Genomic DNA, 23443 nt, shown 5'->3' on the forward strand with positions numbered 1-23443 from the left:
TAAGACAACTATGCCTTGGGCTAAATGACTTGGCTTCAAGTACGATGCCACACGATTCAGAAATGAAGGTACAGACTGCACAAACAGATAAACGACATGATGCATCTCATTTCACCACAACTAAAGGCAGCGACAAAAAAAAAGTCAAGCTCTCACGATGATGACATTTCTCATGCAACCCTTTAGCAAGCCTACATAGTATTTATGCCTAAAAGTCACTGCATGGGTAAATAAGAAACAAGCAACACACACACACACACACACACACACACATATATATATATATATCCATGGGCCACTGTAAAGTAATATGGTTCTGTCATAACGTTTTGAATGAAAATCTGCATTTGGATAAGACACCTTTAGTATAGTTTTGATTTTAAGGCATAATAAAGATCAAATGCAAGTACGAGTGGATTTACATTGAAAATTTCAAACGCATCAAGAAAACCATGTGCTAAGGAAATTTCAAACCATTTGGAACGCACAGAGACGAGCTTTTGTGCAAAAATGAACTTAAAGGTGCCTTTAAAAAAGTGTCAAAGTACTTTTGAAAACAAAAAAGCAAACCCCCAATAGGTGGCAGCAAGAGGCCGCTTTATTTGAGTAAAGCATTGAACGATTCATTCAGCCAAAGAAGCCAATAGGATGAACGGACAGTTGAATCAATCCCTGAATCATCGACTCACCCGAGTCTTCTTGGCGAAGGCCTGAATCGTTCGTGCAGGGAAACGTCGCTGTGTATTATTCAGAGATGGCCAACTGTTCTGCTGTTTATTTTATTATACTTATCGCAATGATTTTACTACTACTATCAATAAAATTAATATTAATAATGATAATATTGCCGGAAGTTGTACAGCGCATGCGTCACGTGTTCATCATCAGCATCCATGACAACCGTCCTGTGGGTGTTGTTTGAATCTCGCTGTGTCGATTGGCATCTGATCTCTGCGTCCTCCGTGACAATTTTTCCAGATTATCGATATTATTGATCGTTGGATACGTCGATTGATCGCCTGCTGTTCCCATCACTCAGGTTTGACCCTTTTTATTACGCTGTGCTTTGTGTTTGTGTTCAGTATGTCTTGTGTTCACTACAGGTTCCAGAGTCGACTCACCTACGACTCGCTCCAGTTTGAAGGCCTCAACATCAGCGCGGGGGAGCTGAAGCGGCAGATCATGAGGAGCAAGAGGCTGAAGTTCTGCCAGCTGAAGATCAGCAACGCCCAGACTGATGAAGGTGAGTTGAGGAAAAGACACTTCAACTGTTCTACGCTAACATTAGATGCGTTACATCAGACACTTCTGGAAGCTGTAAGGTGGTGCTGATGCTGACATGTAGGGATGTTTTGGCTGTTTTAAAAGGCTAATGGCTCTCAAAGTATACCGTGCTCCATAATTATGTGCTGATTCTGATTTTATTTTGCTGTCAGAATACACAGATGATGCTCTCATCCCTAAAAACACGTCGGTCATCATCAGACGGATCCCTGCGGCGGGACTGAAGTCCTCAAACAGAAGATTTGTTGGGTAAGTGCTGTGAAATGAGCACACGCGTCCTCTGTTAGATGTTATATGAAGACTCCTGGTCTGTCCCTGGTGTTTTAGTCACACAAGCTCCTTTGTTTTGCAGACATCAAGCTGGACGCTGGCGTGAACCTTCACCTAGAGCTGATCCTTCACTCCTCTCACTGGAGCAGTTGTTGAAGGTATTGAACAAATGAATAGCACAATAGCAAAACGCAATGTAAAGCACACAATATACGCACACGCACTCAGCTTCTTAGGGAGATTTGAGATTGTTTGAAGGGTTGAGGGTGAAAAAGATTCAAATGTGCAAATGCCTGTGAAACAGACTGAGAATCTGGCTGAGGCAAAGGCGTCAGAGGAGGACAAGCTGAAAGCGGTGATGTACCAGTCCAGCCTGTGCTACTACTCCAGCAGGTGAGCGTTCAGACACTGACAGGTTTGCTTTGTGAGAGATGTCTGAGCTGATTCTCATGGTTCTGATGTTCACTAGTGAGGCCATGAGGCTGCTTGGGATCCCGGGACACCACATTAGGCACTGCCCCACTAATGTGGTAACTGGGTTTTCCAAGCTCACGGTTGCTGTGAACTTGAGCTCTTGTCCTCATCAGTCAGATTGTTTGCTCAGAGTTTGACTGTCACTCCTCAATTCACAGGGCAGCCGCTCCGCGCCGCACAAGCGCATCCGGAAGAGCACAGGGATTCCCCGCAGCTTCCTATTGGAGGTGGACGACCCAGACCGAAAGGGAGTCATGATAGACGGCAGCGGCCGATACGTCATTCCCATCATAGACGCGTGAGTAAACTGTACTTGGCATAGCCGCATGTTCTAGTGTTTGTCCAAATCTCACATGATGTCTGCTTGTGTGTGTTTGCGCTCGATCTGTTCAGTGAGGCCTATGCTGCTGAGAAGAGAAAGAGGCCGTCCTTCTCCTGCCAGACCGAGCCTTTGCCCTCCTCGTCCTCAGCAGGTGCGGCATCTTCGGTCCGGGACGCCGGAGGGAAACGGTCCCGCTCCCCATCTTCACCAGAGACGCGCGGCGACCAGAAGAGACCACGTCGCTGAGAGACCTTCATCCAAGAGACCTGGAGCCGACGTGTAAATATTGTACATAGTTTATTAATAAAAGATAATAAAGATTATAGCCGCATGAACTGTGTGGACTGGTTAACCTTCACTCCAGCAGTGCAACACACACACACACATACAGGCATACATGGTTTATGAGGTCAATGTGACTTTTTGGTGGTTTACGGGGACATACCTTTGCCAACATCCTACGAACATAAAACTTGTGCCAAAATTTTTTTATTTGAGCTACAAAAGGCAAACAACGCTTAAAAACAGCAATTTTAGTTTCACAACACACTCAAATTAACTATGTGACATTTCACAGGCTTATGGGGACAGACAAAATCATGGTTTACAAGGTCTGTTTACATGTTACACACAAACCTAGCCCCTTCATGGTTTAAAAGGACTGATTAACACATTTTACATATCACACTATTCTGCTATTGCAGTAAGGGTGACAACAGAACAGACTCTGGCTTTCCTCAGCTAGACACCTGCTAAACCCATCTCAGTTGCTAAGGTTCTGCCTGTCACTTCTTAAATGACAAAATACTATTTTGCTTATAATACACTTTTGATTTAACAATTCTGTAGGCTTATTGTGTTGTATCAGTTAAACAATCTGTTTAATGTACTGTTGAACAATAACCTGAAAAAGACAGCATTTTAACATTAAAGTATGAAGAGTTAATTGTTTAAGGGCCTTTGCTCTTATTTTATAGGACAGTAGATATTTTGAAAGGCAACTTCAGATAAAAAAGAACATAATTGGCAAAGAACCTTCAACCATGAACAACCAGAAGCACAACTGTACGATAACATATTCATTATTTTATTCTTTTACTTGGCCAGAACACAAATGTTCCCCTCTGTGAACTCTGTGTGGAGTTTGCATGTTCTCTGTGTTGGAGTGGGTTTCCTCCGGGTGCTCCGGTTTCCCCCACAGTCCAAAGACAAGCGGTACAGGGGATTGAATACACTAAATTGTCCGTAGTGTGTGTGTATGAGTGTGTATGGATGTTTTCCAGTGATGGGTTGCAGCTGGAAGAACAACCGCAACGTAAAACATATTCTGGATAAGTTGGTGGTTCATTTCACTGTGGAAACCCCTGATAAATAAAGGGGTTAAGCCGAAAAGAAAATGAATGAATGAATGATTACAGCTTATAAACAAACTAATGGTATTTTAAAATGTAATTAAGTCGTTCAACAGATTATTCTTTTTCAAATTTAAATATTTATACTAGAACACAACATGGTAGTGCACTAGAATACTGTCAAATACAAAACATTGCCACTCAATGACAGAAATAAAAAAATAAACTTTTTTTATTTTACTTTTGAAGTCCAGGAAAACAGCAGGGGAACTAAACATGTATATACATTTTATTATGAAATGCATCAACTATTATCGCTCTGACAAGAACAAAAAATAGATGGATAAAAATAGATAAAAAGATAGATAAAAAGAAAAAAAGATAAAACTAGACATAAAAGTTTGATTCCACAAATTGAATGATACATACAGAATGATATGAACACAAAACAGATTAAAAACTAAATTTCGTAATGTGACAGTAATATAATGTGTTATAATGTGACTAATTAATATCATACACATTTTCACTTTTTTGTCACAGTGACAATATTTGACCATTTTCAAACATGTAAATAAAAAACAAAAAACATGTCTTTTTGCTACTCAACACTGTTGTAAATGTTTAGTCTGAGGGACTGCATTTGTGGGTTATGTATTTTTGTGTGATGGGTATTGCCCAGGCTCATGAAGCAGACGTGGACCTGGACTGTGGAGCAGTACCAGACTGTGGAGTAGTGGCAGACATGGGTTGAGAAGCAGAGGCAAACTGTAGAGCAATGTAGAGACTACCCTAGAGTGATGATGGACTGTGAAGCACTGGCATGGAACAGAAGTGGGTTTGAAAATGGTTAAATATTGTCACTCTGTGACAAGGAAAAAAAATGAAAATGTGTATAATAATAATCAGTCTTTTGAACTCATTACAGCCTTCACGTCTGCTTTTGTCCATGGTCTTCTCATGTAGGTTGTTCTGCCAGTGCTAGAGCCTGAAAGCAAACAAGATGATTAACTGTTAGCATCACTGACTTTTAATAGATCATATCAACTGTTCATCAATATCGTTTAAAAGTCTCTTTCTTGGAAAAAAGGTTAATCCTTAGGTGTGCACTTACACCATGGTTATACATCACACAACTACATGATTTAACAGCAACATATGCGAGTATAACTTTCAGTAGCTGCTTTGAATCATTGTGGACTATTGAAAGTGATATGACCTTTCCATGTAAAGACTTTTCTTAATTTTAAAAAAAGGCAATCAATAATTTCATAATATTCCCTATTATATTTTTCCACTGGAGAAAGTCTTCCGTTTTTTAGTTTAGCTGAATAATAAAAAGGTAAAAACGGCAAAGGTCAATATTATGAGCACAAAAAATAAAATAAAAATATATAAAATTATAAAAATTAAAATTTATTTTTTGATTTTTTTGTCAGCCAGATATCGCAGAGCCCTATTTAAAAATGGCCAGATACAAAAGAGAAAGTGATAAATGGAAGACATTGACGAGAAATGTAGCATAGGAAAAAGCATTTGTGCATTTGCGCTACAAGCACTGCGATAGAAAGTCTGAACGTGTATTGAGTGCTGCTGGAAACATTGCGACTCCAACTAGGTCTGCTTAATCCAGACAATGTGTCAGCATGTTAGCTTTTCTGTCAAATAATTTACCAAAAACAGTGGAGAGTTAGTAGCCTACGCTGTTTTTTCCTCAACATCTCACTTATATTGTTATCAATAGGCTAATATTTTTTGTTCTTCTTTTTATTATTATCATTATTATTATTAGTTACTATTTATATTATCACTGATACTGAAAAGTGTTATTTAGGCTATTTGTGAAGTTCTTAAAAATGTAACATTTAATTATTATACAGGAGGGGGGAACCAGTGAATATTGTCCTCACCACTTAAAAAAATGTGTAAATAAAAAAAAAAAAAAAAAAACTAAAAATAAAGGATAAAAGGAAAAGCATGCTCTTCATCATTTTTCATAATCTGATTTGTACATGCTGCTGTGTGTGTGCACTTAGGCTAGACGAGCAGAGTACACACATCTAAAGTTATCTTACTGTGAGCGTTTTAATGGTCAAATAGGTGTCAAAATGCTGTGTTCAGTGATCATTTATAAGATGCTTAAAGCACAGTTTGTTTCATATTTTTATTCTATTGTACATATTTCCCTTTGCTCATTTACAGGGAGGAAAATAACTGCATATATACAGTTGAAATCCGAATTATTAGCCCTCCTGAATTATTAGCAACCATTTTCCACCAATTTCTGTTTAATGGAAAGATTTTTTTTCAACCCATTTCTAAACATAATAGTTTTAATAACTAATTTTTTATAACTGATTTCATTCATCTTTGTTATGATGACAGCACATACTTTACTATATATTTTTCAAAGTACAAGCATTCAGATTAAAGTACAATTCAAAGGCTTAATTAGGATAATTGGGCAAGTCATTAATATTGACCTTAAAATAGGTTTCAAAATATTTAAACCTGCTTTTATTCTAGCCAAAATAAAACAAATAAGACTTCCTCCAGAAGAAAAAAAATATTATAGAAAATACTGTAAAAAAAATCCTGAATTTGTTAAACATCCTTTTGGAAATATTTATTAAAAAAATATAAATAAAAAATTCACAGGAGCGCTAATAATTTTGACTTCAGCTGAAAAATCGTTTTGAATAATCTTGTTTGCAATTATGACAAAAATAATCGTGATTATGATTTTTCCCATTATAGAGCAGCCCTTACTGTATGTGTAATGTAGCCTACAGTAGATTATGTGATGTGATCAATTAAAAAATACATTTTCTTTTTTCTTAGTAATAAACATGCTTTTACACTATACTGTATGCTTTAGAAAAGATACAATAGATGGTGAGAAGTATAGCCCCAGGCTGCAAAAATTAAACAAATATAAGAATGAAGTTGTTTAGCCTTTATAGCGCCCTATTAAATTGTGTTGGGGTAAAAAGAATGTTTACATTTCTTTGACTATCATGGCGATGTTATTACCTCAAATCTTAAACGTGCGCACATTGCAAGAAATGAAAATCGCGTCACAGCACACACTACAAAATATTAAGGTTATCGAGTCAATGAAACACATCACCTGATTGCAGTATAACTTGCTTTATCAATAATTATTATTATTTATTATAGGCCAGGTTACAAATATTTGAAAATCTGTCACTACATGCCAAACACTCAAAATAGGTTCCCTTTTGCATAGCTATTAGTGGCAGTTATGAATTAAATAAATGGGCATATCGGCACGTAAGGTGAGTCGCCTATTATTTATCGTCTGTTTATTTTTCTCTGTTCATTTCTTTCACATGCATGCAGAGTGAACAGTCTGTGCTGTTTCTGCTTGTTTAATAGAGCGCCTCCTCTTATAGCCGGCCTATTTCGGTATAAAGGACAAAAATTTTTTTTTTTTTATATACTGTATGCTATTCTATCCCCTATATTAAACACAGCAAATGTATAATTAAATATTAGAAACATAAATATTTTAAGTTTCTAAAAGCACATTTTAATGTTTAAGCATTGTTTATTGGCCGTCGGCGTCGATGATGTGCACCTCTCAAAAAAAGTAACTACAAGTCGCAACGACACAGAGCGCAAGGTCGTGATTTGTTTGATGGTCGTGATTGGTCGGCTTGGCAGCGCTGGCAAGTCTGGGGGCGGGACCAAGAGCCGTGCGAGTGGTGCGAGCCCAATAGAGCGATTGTTTACAAGTGTGGAGTCCCATGAAGGAGCTCTGGATAGAAAGTTTTGTTTTGTGTTTATCTCATAGTTAAAGTTGTTCCACGTCCGCCGGTTCCAGCCTCAAAATGAGCGAGTTTGAGTCACTTGCATGTTCAGGAAGCGTTTAGAAAAAACAAAACAACAGCGAAGAAACTCAACACAGAGGAACATTAACACCTCACTGCCAACTAGCGTTTTGAAAGTGTTAATGCAGACCAACAGAGACATTGCGCAGAAGTAAAATAAACAGCTACGCGCGTTGCATGTGCCGTGGGTTACGCCGATCATAACGCAGAAGTATAAACCAGGCTCTATAAACTTTAATTTCATAAGTGCATACAATATAATATTATTAATAATAAGACAATTAGCATGTTTATCAGGGTAGACGACATGCAGTGAGTGGATAATTCCATATGTGCAATATGTACATTTAAATCTCTCCATTTTGATGTAATGGCTGTGCTGTGTTTGACTGGCAATAGCTTTTAGATTATAACCCGCGACCCACTTATTAATATGCAGCCTTTTTTGATTACATGGGGCCAGTTGCACCAGCAGTGTGTAAGTTAAAATGAAGCCTAGTTGTGACTTAAAGGGACACTAATTTACAATGTACGCACTACTAAATATTTCTGTGTTGCAGCATTTCACTCAGTTTAAACCTAACGCTGTGTTCCAACTAAAAATTTACCGCAGCCTCCCCCCATGTATTATGGTAGAAAAGAGATGACGGTGAGATTAGTTTACATCGAGGAGCTTGCGATGATCTCCCTCTATTCACAGCCTTATTTTCTTCCTAAATCTCGCATTTCTTTCGGTTTGTGAATGAAGAGTTTAATTTTGTTTCAAGAAATGTTTTGTGTTAACATACATTTCTTTATGGCTGGGTTTTTTCTCCCTGCTATTTTTTCTTTAACGTGTAGAATATTTAAAAAATCAAGTTTTATGTTTTGATAACTTTGTGTAATTTGTGTGCATTCACAGCAAATTTTCAAAGAACAGTTATATGTAGATGCATTAGTTGCAGAATTCTAAATCAGTTTAACGATTGAAACACTTTTTATTTGATATTAGGTGATTTAATGCAACTATGTATGGCTTTACGGAGAGCTTATGACCTTACTAACTACGGTTTGCCTTAAGAGCATGTGGTGCAACCGAAGTCAAAACAACTTTAGTTATAAACATGCCAGTAGTTATTATTATTATTATTATTATTACTACTACTTCTATTATTATTAGGCAATTTTCTGAAGCAACCCCTGTAACCAATTTAGTGCTTTTGGGTTGTTGTTGTTTTCGGTTAAAGCGCAATGCCCCATTAACACCTCAGACAGGCTGCTTCATTAATAGCCAAACATTTTGTTTGAGATGAGGGCAGGGGTATATCTTGAGTATATTTCACAAGCAAGGTTGACACAAAATCCCCGGTTATATACCTTTTACCTATAGGCCAACTTCTGGTAATGTAGGCTTATATAGGCTGTTTCTATTCACAGCAACTTATGGACTGAACTACGTGTTAATTAAAATTTCTATATTAGGCTCGTAGCAATTGATATTGGAGTCATGGAATATTGTTTGCATTTATTTTGCATATTGTTTGCAATATCCTACTTTAATAATAATAATAATAATTAATATTATATTAAAAAGTTTTTTCTATTTCTAAATAAATAGCCTACTGTAAATTAGGCCTACAACCATTAATGATTTATATATGAAATTAGAAATGAAATTCTTAATAATATTTGTAAAGGAAACAAATATAGGTCTTATATGTGCCGTTATATATATTTCAATTAATATGGAATATAAGTGCATGTTTTCACCAAAACTATGATAGATTTTTTTTAAATGTGTGATTGTGTAAAACAATATAATTTGCAAATAAAATAATGTTTTTTTTTTCTCTCTCTCTAAAGAAATTGTTACCACCTCGTTTAGAGCATCATTATGGGCATTTTACGTTATAACTAATGTGGGTCAAACAATAGATCTGTGACAGAGAAACTACAGGTTTTGGGACACACTCGTCACTACATCGTTCTTTTCCCAAACGACACATTGTACTATGATATTTCTGCCGCGAGTTACGTTGTTGTTTGGGAAACCCAGCCCTGGTGCAGAGCCAGAGGAAGAAGCGTGCTGCGCTTGTGGAGCAGATAAGAAGCAAGAGAAACTTCTAGACCAGGGGAGAGTTTCCCAAACAACGACATATATCTGAATGAAGGGGTAATCTACTGTATTTTAGCCTAATTATTATTTCTAATGTTTACACACTGTGAAATAGGCTAATCCAATCTTAAAAAAACACACACACTAATTCATTTTTTGTGAATTGTTTTTATTCCGAGCTAAATAACATTTTAGAAAATGTTGCATATCAAGCTGTTGGTATCTCCTCGCGGTTGAAATTGGCTGTTATGCGAAAAAAAAAAGAACAAATATTAGCTCGCAGGCTAGTTGCTTTTTAGATTTAATTTAAGCCTATATTCAGCTGACAGCGCACACTCAGCCGCGATACAGAGAGAAAAGGTAAATAATAGATTCTTTAATGTAAACGACTAAGAAAAACTTCGGCTATATACTCGGGAGAGGACGTAATGAGATCTAGACTGGCTGTAAAATATATACACCAATAGTAATAGTTAATCAACGCATTTTATTTAAAAAAAATCTACTCATTTTAATATTGCGATTTTTACATTTTTTAGAGAATGTCTGTTTTTATTAACTTTTCTGTCATTTATTTCAAATTTGTCATTATTTTATTAATTTGATGATGTTAATATTTTACATAGGCTATTTTATATACACATCTAAAATCATTCAAATTAAGGTTGTGACGATGAGGAAATTTCCCCACCGGTTAATCGACATGTGACAACACCGGTAATACCGGTATCATAGTGGGGGTCGGGGTTTCCTCTTTTCTTTCTGCTTTTAAATAGCTTATAAATGCATATAATACTTTCACTTTCAGTTTTGCGGGAATTGCCAATTCGGCGTAAATTGTTTGAATGGACGAATGTGATGAATGTTAGAATGTTTTTAAACGAATAAGAAAATAAAATAGCAAGATAAGTAATTAAATTGCACAAAGTTTAAATAAGATTAAACGAATGAACAAGAAACAAATATAAAAGAAAAGCTTTCAAAATGACATTACAAAAATGACAGGTTGACACAGTCTTTAAAAAAAAATAAAAAATAAAACATTGTAAATTGGCATTTATTAACAGTGAGGTTTACTTGTTCTTTGCGAGGAATCCTGGCCAATATGTTGACCATCTCTGGCTTAAGATGGGATCTTGTGGGGCTCACTATGTTCCCCATCGTGCTGAACACACCCTCAGATGAGCAGCTTGTTGCACGTAAAGATACTTTTTGGTTACATTTGCTAACAGGGGGAACATGTTTGGTTGTCTTTTGTTGTCCTACCTGACTTCAATTTCTTAATGTATTATTTAGCCTATTGCATTATATATTAATAGCTTAGTCCTTATGAACAATCCGTTTATAAAATAGCCTTATTAACGAATTTATAGGCTAGTGAAGAATAAACCGAATATGAAATATGATCCTTGCATAATGATCACAACTAAACAAGCTAGCACTCATTTTATATATAAACTTTAAATAAAAAAGAAAGAAATGTTAAGAAATTAAACATTGTGTAAAAAATCTAAAGACAGGCTAAATAAAAGTAATTTTATTTAACAGGCTAAAAAAATAATCAACATGTAAATGTATAAATATTTCGATAAGTATTGTTATGGAATATTTATAACTATATGATCTTGCTTTTTTTGGTTATATCGATACAAGCTTTGAGCTCTCTTACAAGCACAGTTGACAGGCGCAGGTTTCTTATGTCACTGTCAGTGGCGGATTACACACAGCATACCCTGGCAAGATGTTTTATTTGTTGCCGATTGGCGTGTTGTTCCTTTTTTAAAACACCTTTTGTTTTTAAAATCCCTCAAGGTAATGTTGTCTATCGAGTTATATAGTCTCCCTCGGAGATATTGTAGTTCAGTAACGTGGTTCGCAGCATATAACCGTGAAGCTTAAATAGGCTGAGCATATTTTTATTAATTTTAAGACACATTAATACAAACTAGCCACCCTTTGATTTTTTTTCGTTTACGTATATTTTTATCAATCGAAAAATGCAATGAATAGTTTAATTTGGTTTTCATTTTATTAGAATTAATATAATTAATAGGCTACACAACTCCTATTGGCTCGAATTGCGTTTTGACAGATAAGGCGTGACTTTCTGGCTCAAAGATATTTGTGCCTGTTAATTTCAGCGCTGTATTTTGACAGATTTCGCAAAGGCTTCAGCTGTTCTACCTGTCAGCTGGTACCAGCCTCAGTTTTGCGACTTGACCTGTGTGGCGTTTCGATGTCTGAATGATAGCGAGAGAGAGAGATGAGATCAGACCTCAGATTCGATGTGTAGCCGCACTTCACAGTTACTTTATAGCAATTTTTAATATTGGCTCACCTAAATTAACTTTTCATTTATTAAAAGCCGAAATATTTCCAGACAGATGAAGCAACTTTCGGTTTTTAAAGACAGCGGCCTCAGTGATAAAAGACGCGCGCACACAGGTTACATTCTTGTAGGCATATTCATCTTTTATTTTTTTACATGAAATGCATAAAGTGCAAAAAAGAAGAGCTGAACTTCGGAAAAAGTGCTCACTTCAGTTGCCGTGATGATTGCTTTGTTTCTCTGCAGTTGGCTTGTCGATGGCGCGGCATTGCTACATCATTCTTGTTTTAATAAAAATAAGATATTTATTATTAAACACTGTGAGATGATGGTCGCGTGATTTTTAAAATGAGAGTATGCCTTGCATATTTATTCTCACGTGATAAATGAAATATGACGCATTACTATGTTCAGATTTTAATTATAAAGCATGCTCTGGTCTTAAGTAAATTATTCCGAATTCTATTTTCCATTTAATTAAAATAAATATTTAATAAAAAAATTAAAAAAAAAAACGAATACTTAGAAAAAACAAATGTGAGGACGGTGTCACGGTAAAAACGTGATGTCACCGGTGTTGCGTCTTAAAACCGGTATCACCGTCAACACCGTCTATCGTGGCAAGCCTAATTTGCTTTGAACTTGAGAGAGAAAAGCGAATTTTACCTGTCAGTGGCTGCACATTGCTCCTAAATAGCATAAAGCATTTCTTTTTGATTTCAGTCTTTTGTAACGTTCTTTTTTTTTTTTTTTTACTTTAACCCATTAAAAGAAAAAGTGTCATAATAAATACAATTATTATTAAAAATGCAATTAAGTTTTGTCTGTCGCATAGTTAACTATGTGATGTGGGTAAATGGTGTTTCAATGCTGCAAGTCCTATATTTCAAACCTGCGGGAAGCACTGTAATTGATCGTTTTTTTTCCCAATAAGGTGGTGTAATAAATACATTACAATTTTTAATTAAAAGTTATTCACATTAAATAATAATAATAAAAAACATTGGTTTAAAGAATGTTAAAAACGCAGGATTATGTTTTAAATAACTCCAAATCGAGGCATTCATTTTAGGCCTCTACAAACTACAAAACGTCAATGCAAATTAATGCAATACTATATGTAAAAATAAACTATTATATACTATAGTGGCCTATAAAAAATGGTCAATATTGCCTTATTTCTCGTCTCGCTCAGCACGTGTGCATTGAATCGCAAGTGACAGATACAGAGGAAATTAATAAAAATAATATAGGCTAGATTTAAAATAATATAGCCCACCTAGCAGTTTTCTTTAAAATTATAATAGGCCTGTATATAAAAATGGACTGAAAATTCTTGTAGGCCTTTTGTGATGTTCAGTTATAAAAATGCTTATCTGTACATTTGTAAAACTGTCCTGTTTAGGCTATACTGCTTCTGCTTTTGAAAAGGAAAAAAATAGTCTGGGCTATACTTTGAATTAATCAAAAACAGTTATAGGTTCAGTTTGAAATTTAACTTGATAAACAGTTAATAATGGCACCTGATGTTCAAAGAAACATCAATGGGGCGTCGATTAGGGATGTTCGGTTCTGGGTTTTTTGGATGAGACTCTTAACTCCTAATTTTGGAGTCGGTGGAATACATATGCATTCACTTAAAATAGTGCAAGGATTAAATATGCTGTCTCATATCGCACTTTACACAATGCTACTACGTCAATTCCAACATTGTGTTGTTCTCTGGTCAGATAAAACCAGCAGTAAATCATTTCCAGCCAAAATAAAATAGTTATCAACCTAAACTTTTTTACAGCATATTTTAATTGTCTAGTTTAACTAGTTTAGTTTAACTTAGAAAATTACAATGCAATCTTGGAGACATAAAGTTAAAACATAATTTTAATATCAAAACGTTTAATGGAAAGATGAGTGGCAGTTCATTAACAAATAATCCCAACTGAGCCCAAACAATGTTAAAAACTATATAGAATAGTCTAATTATTTAGTATAGTCTAAGTATCTAAATACTTTACAGAGAGAATAAAATAATCTGTGGTTGTTCATTTCTTTGTTTATTGATCGGTTGAAGTGTCAAAAAATAAAGTAGCTAGCTTCTTCATTTGATTTAATGACCAATTAAATATTAAACCACATACATGAAATATTTAACTTAAATAATTCATTCATAAACAAACCTAAAATAATAAATAAAAGCAGTGTGACAGAGCAGTATATGCTTTAAGGCACAGTCTCTCTTATAAATGTGGTTTTCTTTAAAGTGTACTTTTAAATAGCTCATTAGTTTACTCTTAAATATTACTGTTTGTTTGTGCAATTTGTTAATTATTGTAATTTAATAAAGGTGTGTTAATGAGACGGCGGAAGAAAAGGAGTGAGTCAGACCTAGTTTTTGAACATTTTACCTTGACTATATTTTTATTTAAAAATCCTCTTTTGGAAGTTTTTGCGTTCCCTCGCAGATGTTTTGCGTTCTCGCAAAACTGTTTTTCCACAAACACTTCCTGTTCACTTCATACATGTCAACCCTCCTGTTTTACCAGGATTCTCCCAACCCTTCCGTTTTTGCTGGGATTCTCCCATATTTCTCTTTCTTTCCATTAAAGCTGTGGGTCGATCATCGCTCTTCATATGCAACCTGTGAATTAGCGAATGCATGTATACGGATGTGCTAGGTATGATAAACTGATCCCAGATCAGCTTCTATACACACCATTTAAAGCGACACCTCTGTTATCAAACAAGTGATGAGCAGCAAATGAATCTCTCATTTTCTTTTATTTCATATCAGAGGTGTCAATTTAAGAATGCACAGATCTATAATGAAAGTATTCCATTACTTAAGTAACTGTTTGTGCTCATTTAAGAGAAAATGAGTTGTGTTTAAAATAAAACACACAGGACGAACATGTTTACATATTGTTAAGTATATTTGTCTGTTTAAACACAGATCTGAATCCTGCACTTTAGCTCCTCTTTAAATGGAATGTACAGAAGTTGATCTGGGATCAGTTTATCATTCCCTGATTCAGAGGTTGCATATGAAGGGCGATGATCAACCCACAGCTTTTAATGGAAAGAAAGTAAATGCAGACATTTTTATATTTGTTTCAGAATGCTTTCAAAAATAAAAATATATGAGAAATATGGGAAAATACTTAACAATAGTATGATAGAGGGATAGAATGGTAAAATACAGGAGGGTTGACAGGTATGAAGTGAACAGGAAGTATGGATAACGCAAAACATCTTTGTGAGGGAACAAAAACTTAAAAAAATATATATATATATTCCTATCACTGTTTTTTTTCTACCATCCTTTTTTTTTCTCCCACTCAGTTTTTTTTTCTTCCACCCAATTTTTTTCTTCACCATCACGTCCCTTCCGAGTCTCCGTACTAATGCCTTAAAATGTAACTTAATAAATTTTTTTAATGACATTTGATTGTAACATTTAACTTTTTCCTAACACTGATTTTGGTTGGTTAAGGTTTTGTGAAGCGTGATTCAGTAATGCTGATTTTACTATATTTATTTACCGGTTATAGAATAGTCTAACCGTGGATTAGCTTGCATGTATGGGCATAGTTTGACGTCTTTACCTAAAACTTTAAACCTTTATAGGCCTATTATAGGCCCATATAAGGATAATAAAATTTGATATAAAGCACTCGTTTGGCAATGAACCATGATCTGTCTGCGTTGATAAATGGTATAAAATCAATAATAGCAAAACTGCATATCATTATTACTATAAAAAAGTATATTACTGCCTTGAGTCAGTAACTTAGGCAGTAATGCAAAGTAATAATTAATGTGAATAAATAGCCTAAATGAAAGGAACAAGAGGGACCAAAATTAGTCATGGGATTAAAATGCCTCCTCAGTTATGATATCCTGGCGCCAGGCCTGCTACCTTCGCAAGTATATTATAAACATACGGGAAGTAGGGCTATGCAATTAATCGAAAATTCGATTTTGATTATGGCTTCAAACGAATATGAAAATCATTAATCGAGATAAAACGATTGTTGCATCATATATCGTCCTCTTTTCAGTTGTACACATTTGTTGCTCTGCAAAGCTCAGTTTCACGTGAATATTACTAAAAGCATGCATTGTAATTTTGCAGCACGGCATGTGCATCATTCATTGATGTACATTCGAATCATTCATGTTTTAAAAGCATAAATGAGACCGCATGGTGTGTGTATGCGGCACACACATATTCGCACACTGTGTGCTCAGAGCAAAGCACACACATCTAAAGTTATCTTAATGTGAGCATTTTAATGGTCAAATAGGTATCAAAACGCGATGTTCAGTGATTATTCATATTAACTCTCATTTAAGTAATAAACAAACTAGTTGAGAATCAAAAGACATGTGAAAGAGAAACCATAAATCAGAACCGTACTGCTCTTAAAGTGAAAGTGCGTGATATTCCTGCTGCCGACTGTTTTTACCATTAATCAAACAACAAAAGAAGACAATCCCTCACTGTTCTTGTCTGAAGGACTTTAGTAGCTATAATCAAAGTTTTTTTTTTTTACAGTGAAGATGCTTAAAGCACAGTTTGTTTCATATTTTTATTCTATTGTACATATTTCCCTTTCCTTTGCAGGGAGGAAAATAAATGAATACAGTTGAAATCTAAATTATTAGCCCTACTTTCCCCCCCAATTTCTGATTAATGGAAAGAAGATTTTTTTTAACCCATTTCTAAACATAATAGTTTTAATAACTATTTTTTTATAACTGATTTCATTCATCTTTGTTATGATGACAGCACATATTTTACTAGATATTTTTCAAAATACAAGCATTCAGATTAAAGTACGATTCAAAGGCTTAATTAGGATAATTGGGCAAGTCATTGTATACCAGTAATTTCTTCTGCTGACCATCAAAAACTATTTTGCTTAAGGGAGCTATTAATATTGACCATAAAATAGATTTCAAAATATTTAAACCTGCTTTTATTTTAGCTGAAATAAAACAAATAAGACTTCCTCCAAAGGAAAAAATATTATAGGAAATACTGTGAAAAATTCCTGAATCTGTTAAACATCATTTGGGAAATATTTATAAAAAATAATAATAATAATTTCACAGGAGCCCTAATAATTTTGACTTGAACTGATAATCATTTTGAATAATTGTGATTAAAATAATGACCAAAAAAATCGTGATTATGATTTTTCCCATAATAGAGCAGCCCTAGCGGGAAGCACTGTAATTGATAAAAAAATAAGGTGTGTATTAAGGACATTTCAGTATTTATTAAGTGTTGTTCACAATAAATAATAATCATATTAATAAAAACACTGATTTAAAAAGTATTTTGTGACACCTACATCTATCATTACAAACACAGGTTTGTTTTAAAATAATAACTCTGTACCAAAGCGTTTATTTTAGGCCTGTATAAACTATAAAACATCTCTGCAAATTAATGCAATGCAATATAAAAAACAAAATTCAATATTTTGTCAATATTGCCTTGTCTCTCAGCGCACAGGCACACGCACTGAACTTCAAGTAACAGACAGAAAAAATAATTTAAAATAATGTAGCACACCTTGCAGCTTTCTTTAAAATTATGATAGGCCTGTATATAAAAATAGCGCCAGACCGTTTCTCAGTATTTCGCTGGTAATGTTTTTAAATAAATAATTAGGCCTACTTAAATATTAATTTGCTATTAATGTACAGTAATTGAGACAAAATAACATAACAGTAAAATATAAATATAATAAAAGTAAAATAAGAGTAATAATAAGAAAAAAATAAGATTTTTAATAGGTAAAAGTAAGAGTAAAATATAATCAACAAAATGTAAATTAAAACTGTGAATTAATAGGTAAATAAAAAGCTTATTTATTGACCATCTTAGTCCTATCACTTTAAAATAACAAACACTGTTTATCTCTCTACGACGCAATAGTTTTTATTCATAACAATTTGCTTTTGTATGTTATTATTAGCAGTATTAATTATTATATCCATATTTATATTTGTTTTATTAAAAAAAAAGCTTAGATTTGCCCACCTGCAGGTTTTAGACCATATGCGGGCAACATGTTTTTTAGGATATAACTCAGGTTTATGACAACACTTAGTTATTATTGTTCATTTATTCATTTGCTGAAAATTAGAACTGCATTTAGAAATAGTTTTGAAACAAATACTTGCGCTTAACAAACGCAACTAATTATTATTATTAGGCTAACTGATGTCTGTGCGTAAAGATTTTCCTATCCACCAAGAGCGAAAGTGAAAGTAGATCATTTATCTCTCATTCTCGCGCGGTAGATGCTCTGTTTAACAGTTTTCTGTTAAAAATAACTGTTAACTGTTTGCTTGTGAAATGCTCAGTTTTTCCACTTAAACTTACTTTACGTCATGTAAATAGCAAATGCGCTTATGGCACGATGCAAGGCTATTAAAGGGAATGGGAGATGAGACTCTGATTGGTTTATTCTCAAAATACACCTATAACTCATTAAGAAAATAAACTCAACCCTTTAGATCATGCTTAAAATTTGCTTAAAATAAAAAAGGCCTAAAATGCACATTATTTTTAAAGTAATTTTAGTTACTTAGTTTCTTCCTGCATTGTTATTGACAGAAATTCTTAACATCACCACCATCACTGTCTGGCTTCCTGGATTTCTGTCAAGATTCACCTGTTATTTCCTGAAGGGAGAAAGTGAGAGAGACATTATTATTCACTTATTTAAATTATTTTATTATTTTAATTATTATTAGTTCATTTTCTTAATAAATTAAAACGTGCACTCATTGACTTCCATGTTATTATTTTTCCTACTATTGGACTTTTCTACTTTACAAGTTTATTTTTTCTGTTAAACGAAAAACAAGGTATTTTGATGGAAGAAGAAAACCTGCAATCATTGACTTCCAAAATAAAAACACCAAAAATATGGAAGTCAATGAGTACAGGTTTTCATCTTCCATCTTCTTTTGTGTTTAACAGAAAAAATAAACCCATAAAGGGTGTGCAAATGATGACACATTTGTCATTTTTGGGTATGAGCCAGTCACAGAGTTGTTTTCTACAGAGGTTTGTTAATTCTTGACAAAAGAATTAACAAACCTCTGTAAAAAACAACTCTGTGTTGGTCAAAGCGACTGGCTCATGGAGGTACTGAAACAGAAAAGCAAAGATAAAGAAAATTCAACATTCGTTTACTTACTTTTAAAGTCTCGCATAACAAACCATGCCCTCATAAACCATGAAGAAACACATGTTATAATAGTCTACTGCTAGCACCATGTAAACCTACACATACTGTGTCCTCATAAACCATGAAGAAACACAGATTGAAGGAAGTGAAGGATGAGCAAATGATGACAAAATTGTACTGTTTGGGTGAACTATCCTTTTAAGGAGTGTCAAAATAGCATTACAAAAGAATTAACAAACCTCTGTAGAAGACAGCTCTGTTTGTGTTTGTCAAAGTGACTGACTTATAGAGGTGCTGAAAGAGAGAAGTAAAGAAAGATGAAGAAAACATGAAATTCACTTACTGAAAGCTTTAAGTCTTGCAAAACCAATCATGTCCTCATAAACCATGAAGAAACACACACGTTATAAAATAACAGTCTACTGGTAACATTGTAAACCTACACATACTGTGTCCTCATAAACCATGAAGAAACACACAGATTTAATAAAACAACAACCTACTGCTAAGTCACATCCAATAGACATACTTGGTCCTCATAAACCATGAATGAACACACAGGACTGCTACACTGCATTTAGCAGAAATAGGAAACTGTTACTTTAGCACTTAAAAGGATGGTTCATCCAAAAATGAAAATGTACTTGCTATTAATATACCCCAAAGCATTCCAACCCTTTAAGGGTTTATTTCTTCTGATAAACAACAAAAACAAGATATTTTGATGGAAGAAGAAAACCTGCAATCATTGACTTTCATAATAGAAAACACAAAAAAATATGAAAGTCAATGGTTACAGGTTTCCATCTTCTTTTGTGTTTAACAGAAAAATAAACCCATAAAGATTTAAAACAAGTAAAGGGTGAGCAAATGATGACACAATTGTCGTTTTTGGGTGTACTCCTTTACTCTGCCCTCATAAACCATGAAGAAACATGTTATAATAGTCTACTGCTAGCACTATGTAAACCATTGTAAACCTACACATACTGTGTCCTCATATACCATGAAGAAACACAAAGATTTAATAAAACAACAACCTACTGCTAAGTCACATCCAATAGACATACTTAGTTCTCATAAACCATGACTAAACACACAGGACTGCTAACCTGCATTTAGTAAAAATAGGAAACTGTCATTTTTGCACTTAAAGTGATGGTTCACCCAAAAATTAACATTTACTTACTATTAATTTACCCTCAAGTGTTCCAAACTTTTATGTGTTTATTTCTTCTGTTAAACACAAAAGATACTTTGAAAACTGATGAAAACCTGTAAACCATTGACTTTCATATTATTGGTATTTTCTATTATGGAAATCTATGGTTACAGGTTTCCATCTTTTTTTTTAAAAGTATTTTCTTTTGTCTTTAACAGAAGAATTAAACCCATAAGGTTTAAAACAAATAAAGGATGAGCAAATGATGAAACAATTGTCATTTTTGGGTAAACTATCCCTTTAACGACTGTCAAAATAGCTTGACAAAAAATTAACAAACCTCTGTAGAAGACAGCTCTGTTTGTGTTTGTCAAAGTGACGAGCTCATTGAGATACTGAAAGAAAGAAACACAGAAAGATTAAGAAGACATGTCATTGGCTTAATGAAAGCTTTATGTCTCGCAAACCAATCATGTCCTTATAAACCATGAAGAAACACACAGATTTAATAAAACAATAGCCTGCTGGTAAGTCACATCCAATAGACATACTTGGTCCTCATAAACCATGACTAAACTCAAAGGACTGCTAAACTGCATTTAGTAAAAATAGGAAACTGTCATTTTAGCACTTAAAGTGATGGTTCACCCAAAAATGAACATTTCCTTACTATGAATTTACCCTCAAGTGTTCCAAACCTTTAAGGGTTTATTTCTTCTGATAAAAAACAAAACAAGATATTTTGATTGAAGAAGAAAACCTGCAATCATTGACTTCCACAATAGAAAACACAAAAAATATGGAAGTCAATGGTTACAGGTTTCCACCTTATTTCAAAGTATCTTCTTTTGTGTTTAACAGAAAAAATAAACCCATAAAAATTTAAAACAAGCAAATGGTGAGCAAATGATGACACAATTGTACTTTTGGGTGAACTAGCCCTTTAAGGAGCGTCAAAATAGCTTGACAAAATAATTAACAAACCTCTGTAGAAGACAACTCTGTTTGTGTTTGACAAAGCGACTGGCTTATGGAGGTGCTGAAGGAGAGAAGTAAAGAAAGATGAAGAAAACATGACATTCGCTTACTGAAAGCTTTAAGTCTCACAAAACCAATCATGTCCTCATAAACCATGAAGAAACAAACGTTTTGAAATAAGTCTACTGGTAACATTGTAAACCTACACATACTGTGTCCTCATGAACCATGAAGAAACACACAGATTTAATAAAACAATAGTCTACTGCTAAGTCACATTCAATAGACATACTTGGTCCTCGTAAACCATGACTAAACACACAGGACTGCTACACTGCATTTAGCAGAAATAGGAAACTGTTATTTTAGCACTTAAAGGGATAGTTCATCCAAAAATTAACATTTACTCTATTAATTTACCCTCAAGTGTTCCAAACCTTTATGGGTTTATTTCTTCTATTAAACACAAAAGATACTTTGAAAACCAATGAATATTGACTTTCATATTATTTGTGTTTTCTACTATGGAAGTCTATGGTTACAGGTTTACATCTTTTTTTTAAAGTACTTTCTTTTGTCTTTAACAGAAGAAATAACCCAAAATGGTTTGAAACAAGTAAAATGTAAGCAAATAATGACACATTTGTACCGTTTGGGTGAACTATCCATTTAGGGAGTGTCAAAATAGCATTACAAAAGAATTAACAAACCTCTGTAGAAGACAACTCTGTTTGTGTTTGTCAAAGTGACGGACTCATGAAGGTACTGAAAGAGAGAAGCAAAGATAAAGAAAATTTACCATTCGTTTACTTACTGTTTTAAGTTTTGCACAACAAACCATGGCCTCATAAACCATGAAGAAACACACGTTATAATAGTCTACTGCTAGCACCATGTAAAACTACACATACTGTGTCCTCATAAACCATGAAGAAACACGCAGTTTCCATAAAACAACATCCTACTGCTAAGTCACATTAAATAGACATACTGTGTCTTCATAAACCATGACTAAACACACAGGACCGCTACATTGCATTTAGCTGAAAAAGGAAACTGTAATTTTAGCATTTAAAGGGATGGTTCACTCAAAAATGAACATTTACTCACTATGAATTTACCCTCAAGTGTTCCAAACTTTTATGTGCTTATTTCTTCTGATAAACAACAAAAACAAGATATTATGATGGAAGAAGAAAACCTGCAATCAATAGCCCCTTTCACACATACAGACCTTTCCGGAAAATTGCCGGCAATTTTCCGGAAAGGTTGTATGTGTGAACAGGTCCTTTTTGAAAATACCGGTAAATTCGTTCTGGCTATTTTCCGGAAAGAGAAGTTGTAACATTACCGGCAATGTGCCGGAATGCTGCGCTGTGTGAATACAAAAGGAAGATTCCCGTAATAAGCGCGTGCACGTCTAGAACGTGCTGACGTGAGACGTCTGCTTTAGCCAATCACAACAGTCAGACGCATTTACGTCCGCGCGGTTTGTGAGGATAAAAGCCTTTGAATATTTTTCCAGACACATTTAGCTGCTAGAAGTTAGTCAGATCACGTTTATATGTTCTTCTTAATGATAACTGTGTAAATAATCATCGATGAGATGCTTATGATAAGCCGTTGTTTGTTTACCTTCAAGCTTTGCACATGCACATATCATGAACATCTCGACATGCGAAAGTGATCCTGCGAAAGTTGTTCACAATATTGATCATCAACAGAGTTTGTAATTTAGTCAAATGTTTACAAATACAAGCGCAGCCGTTTAAAGCTCATTTGTGGTGAATGTTGTCAGAATTTACCGGTATTTTGGAATGGATGTGTGAATGCTCTTTTCCGGAAAATTTCCGTAACGTCCTCGCCTGTGTGAACAGCGCTTTTTTGAATATACCGGTAAAGTCTTTCCGGAAATTTTCCACATATTTACCGGTATCACTGTGTGAAAGGGGCTAATGACTTCCATAATAGAAAACACAAATAATATGGAAGTCAATGGTTACAAGTTTCCATCTTTTTTCAAAGTATCTTCTTTTGTGTTCAACAGAAAAAATAAACCCATAAAGATTTAAAACAAGTAAAGGGTGAGCAAATGATGACACAATTGTACTG

The 23443-nt window shown here is 34.3% G+C and overlaps 1 protein-coding gene across 1 annotated transcript; it reads left to right on the forward strand.

Annotated features, from left to right (window-relative positions):
• The first annotated feature begins 228 nt into the window (after window positions 1–228).
• LOC141375067 (E3 ubiquitin-protein ligase RBBP6-like) lies at window positions 229–2680 on the forward strand. Its single transcript, XM_073910696.1, has 6 exons — window positions 229–1243; window positions 1437–1533; window positions 1637–1712; window positions 1859–1947; window positions 2187–2326; window positions 2422–2680. The coding sequence occupies exons 1-5, from the start codon at window positions 1084–1086 to the stop codon at window positions 2284–2286; spliced, it is 522 nt and encodes a 173-aa protein (XP_073766797.1). The 5' UTR covers window positions 229–1083; the 3' UTR covers window positions 2287–2326; window positions 2422–2680.
• Window positions 2681–23443: the final 20763 nt, after the last annotated feature.

The sequence above is a fragment of the Danio rerio genome, chromosome 8 (genome assembly GCF_049306965.1).
Source record: "Danio rerio strain Tuebingen ecotype United States chromosome 8, GRCz12tu, whole genome shotgun sequence".
NCBI classification, from domain to species: Eukaryota; Metazoa; Chordata; class Actinopteri; order Cypriniformes; family Danionidae; genus Danio; species Danio rerio.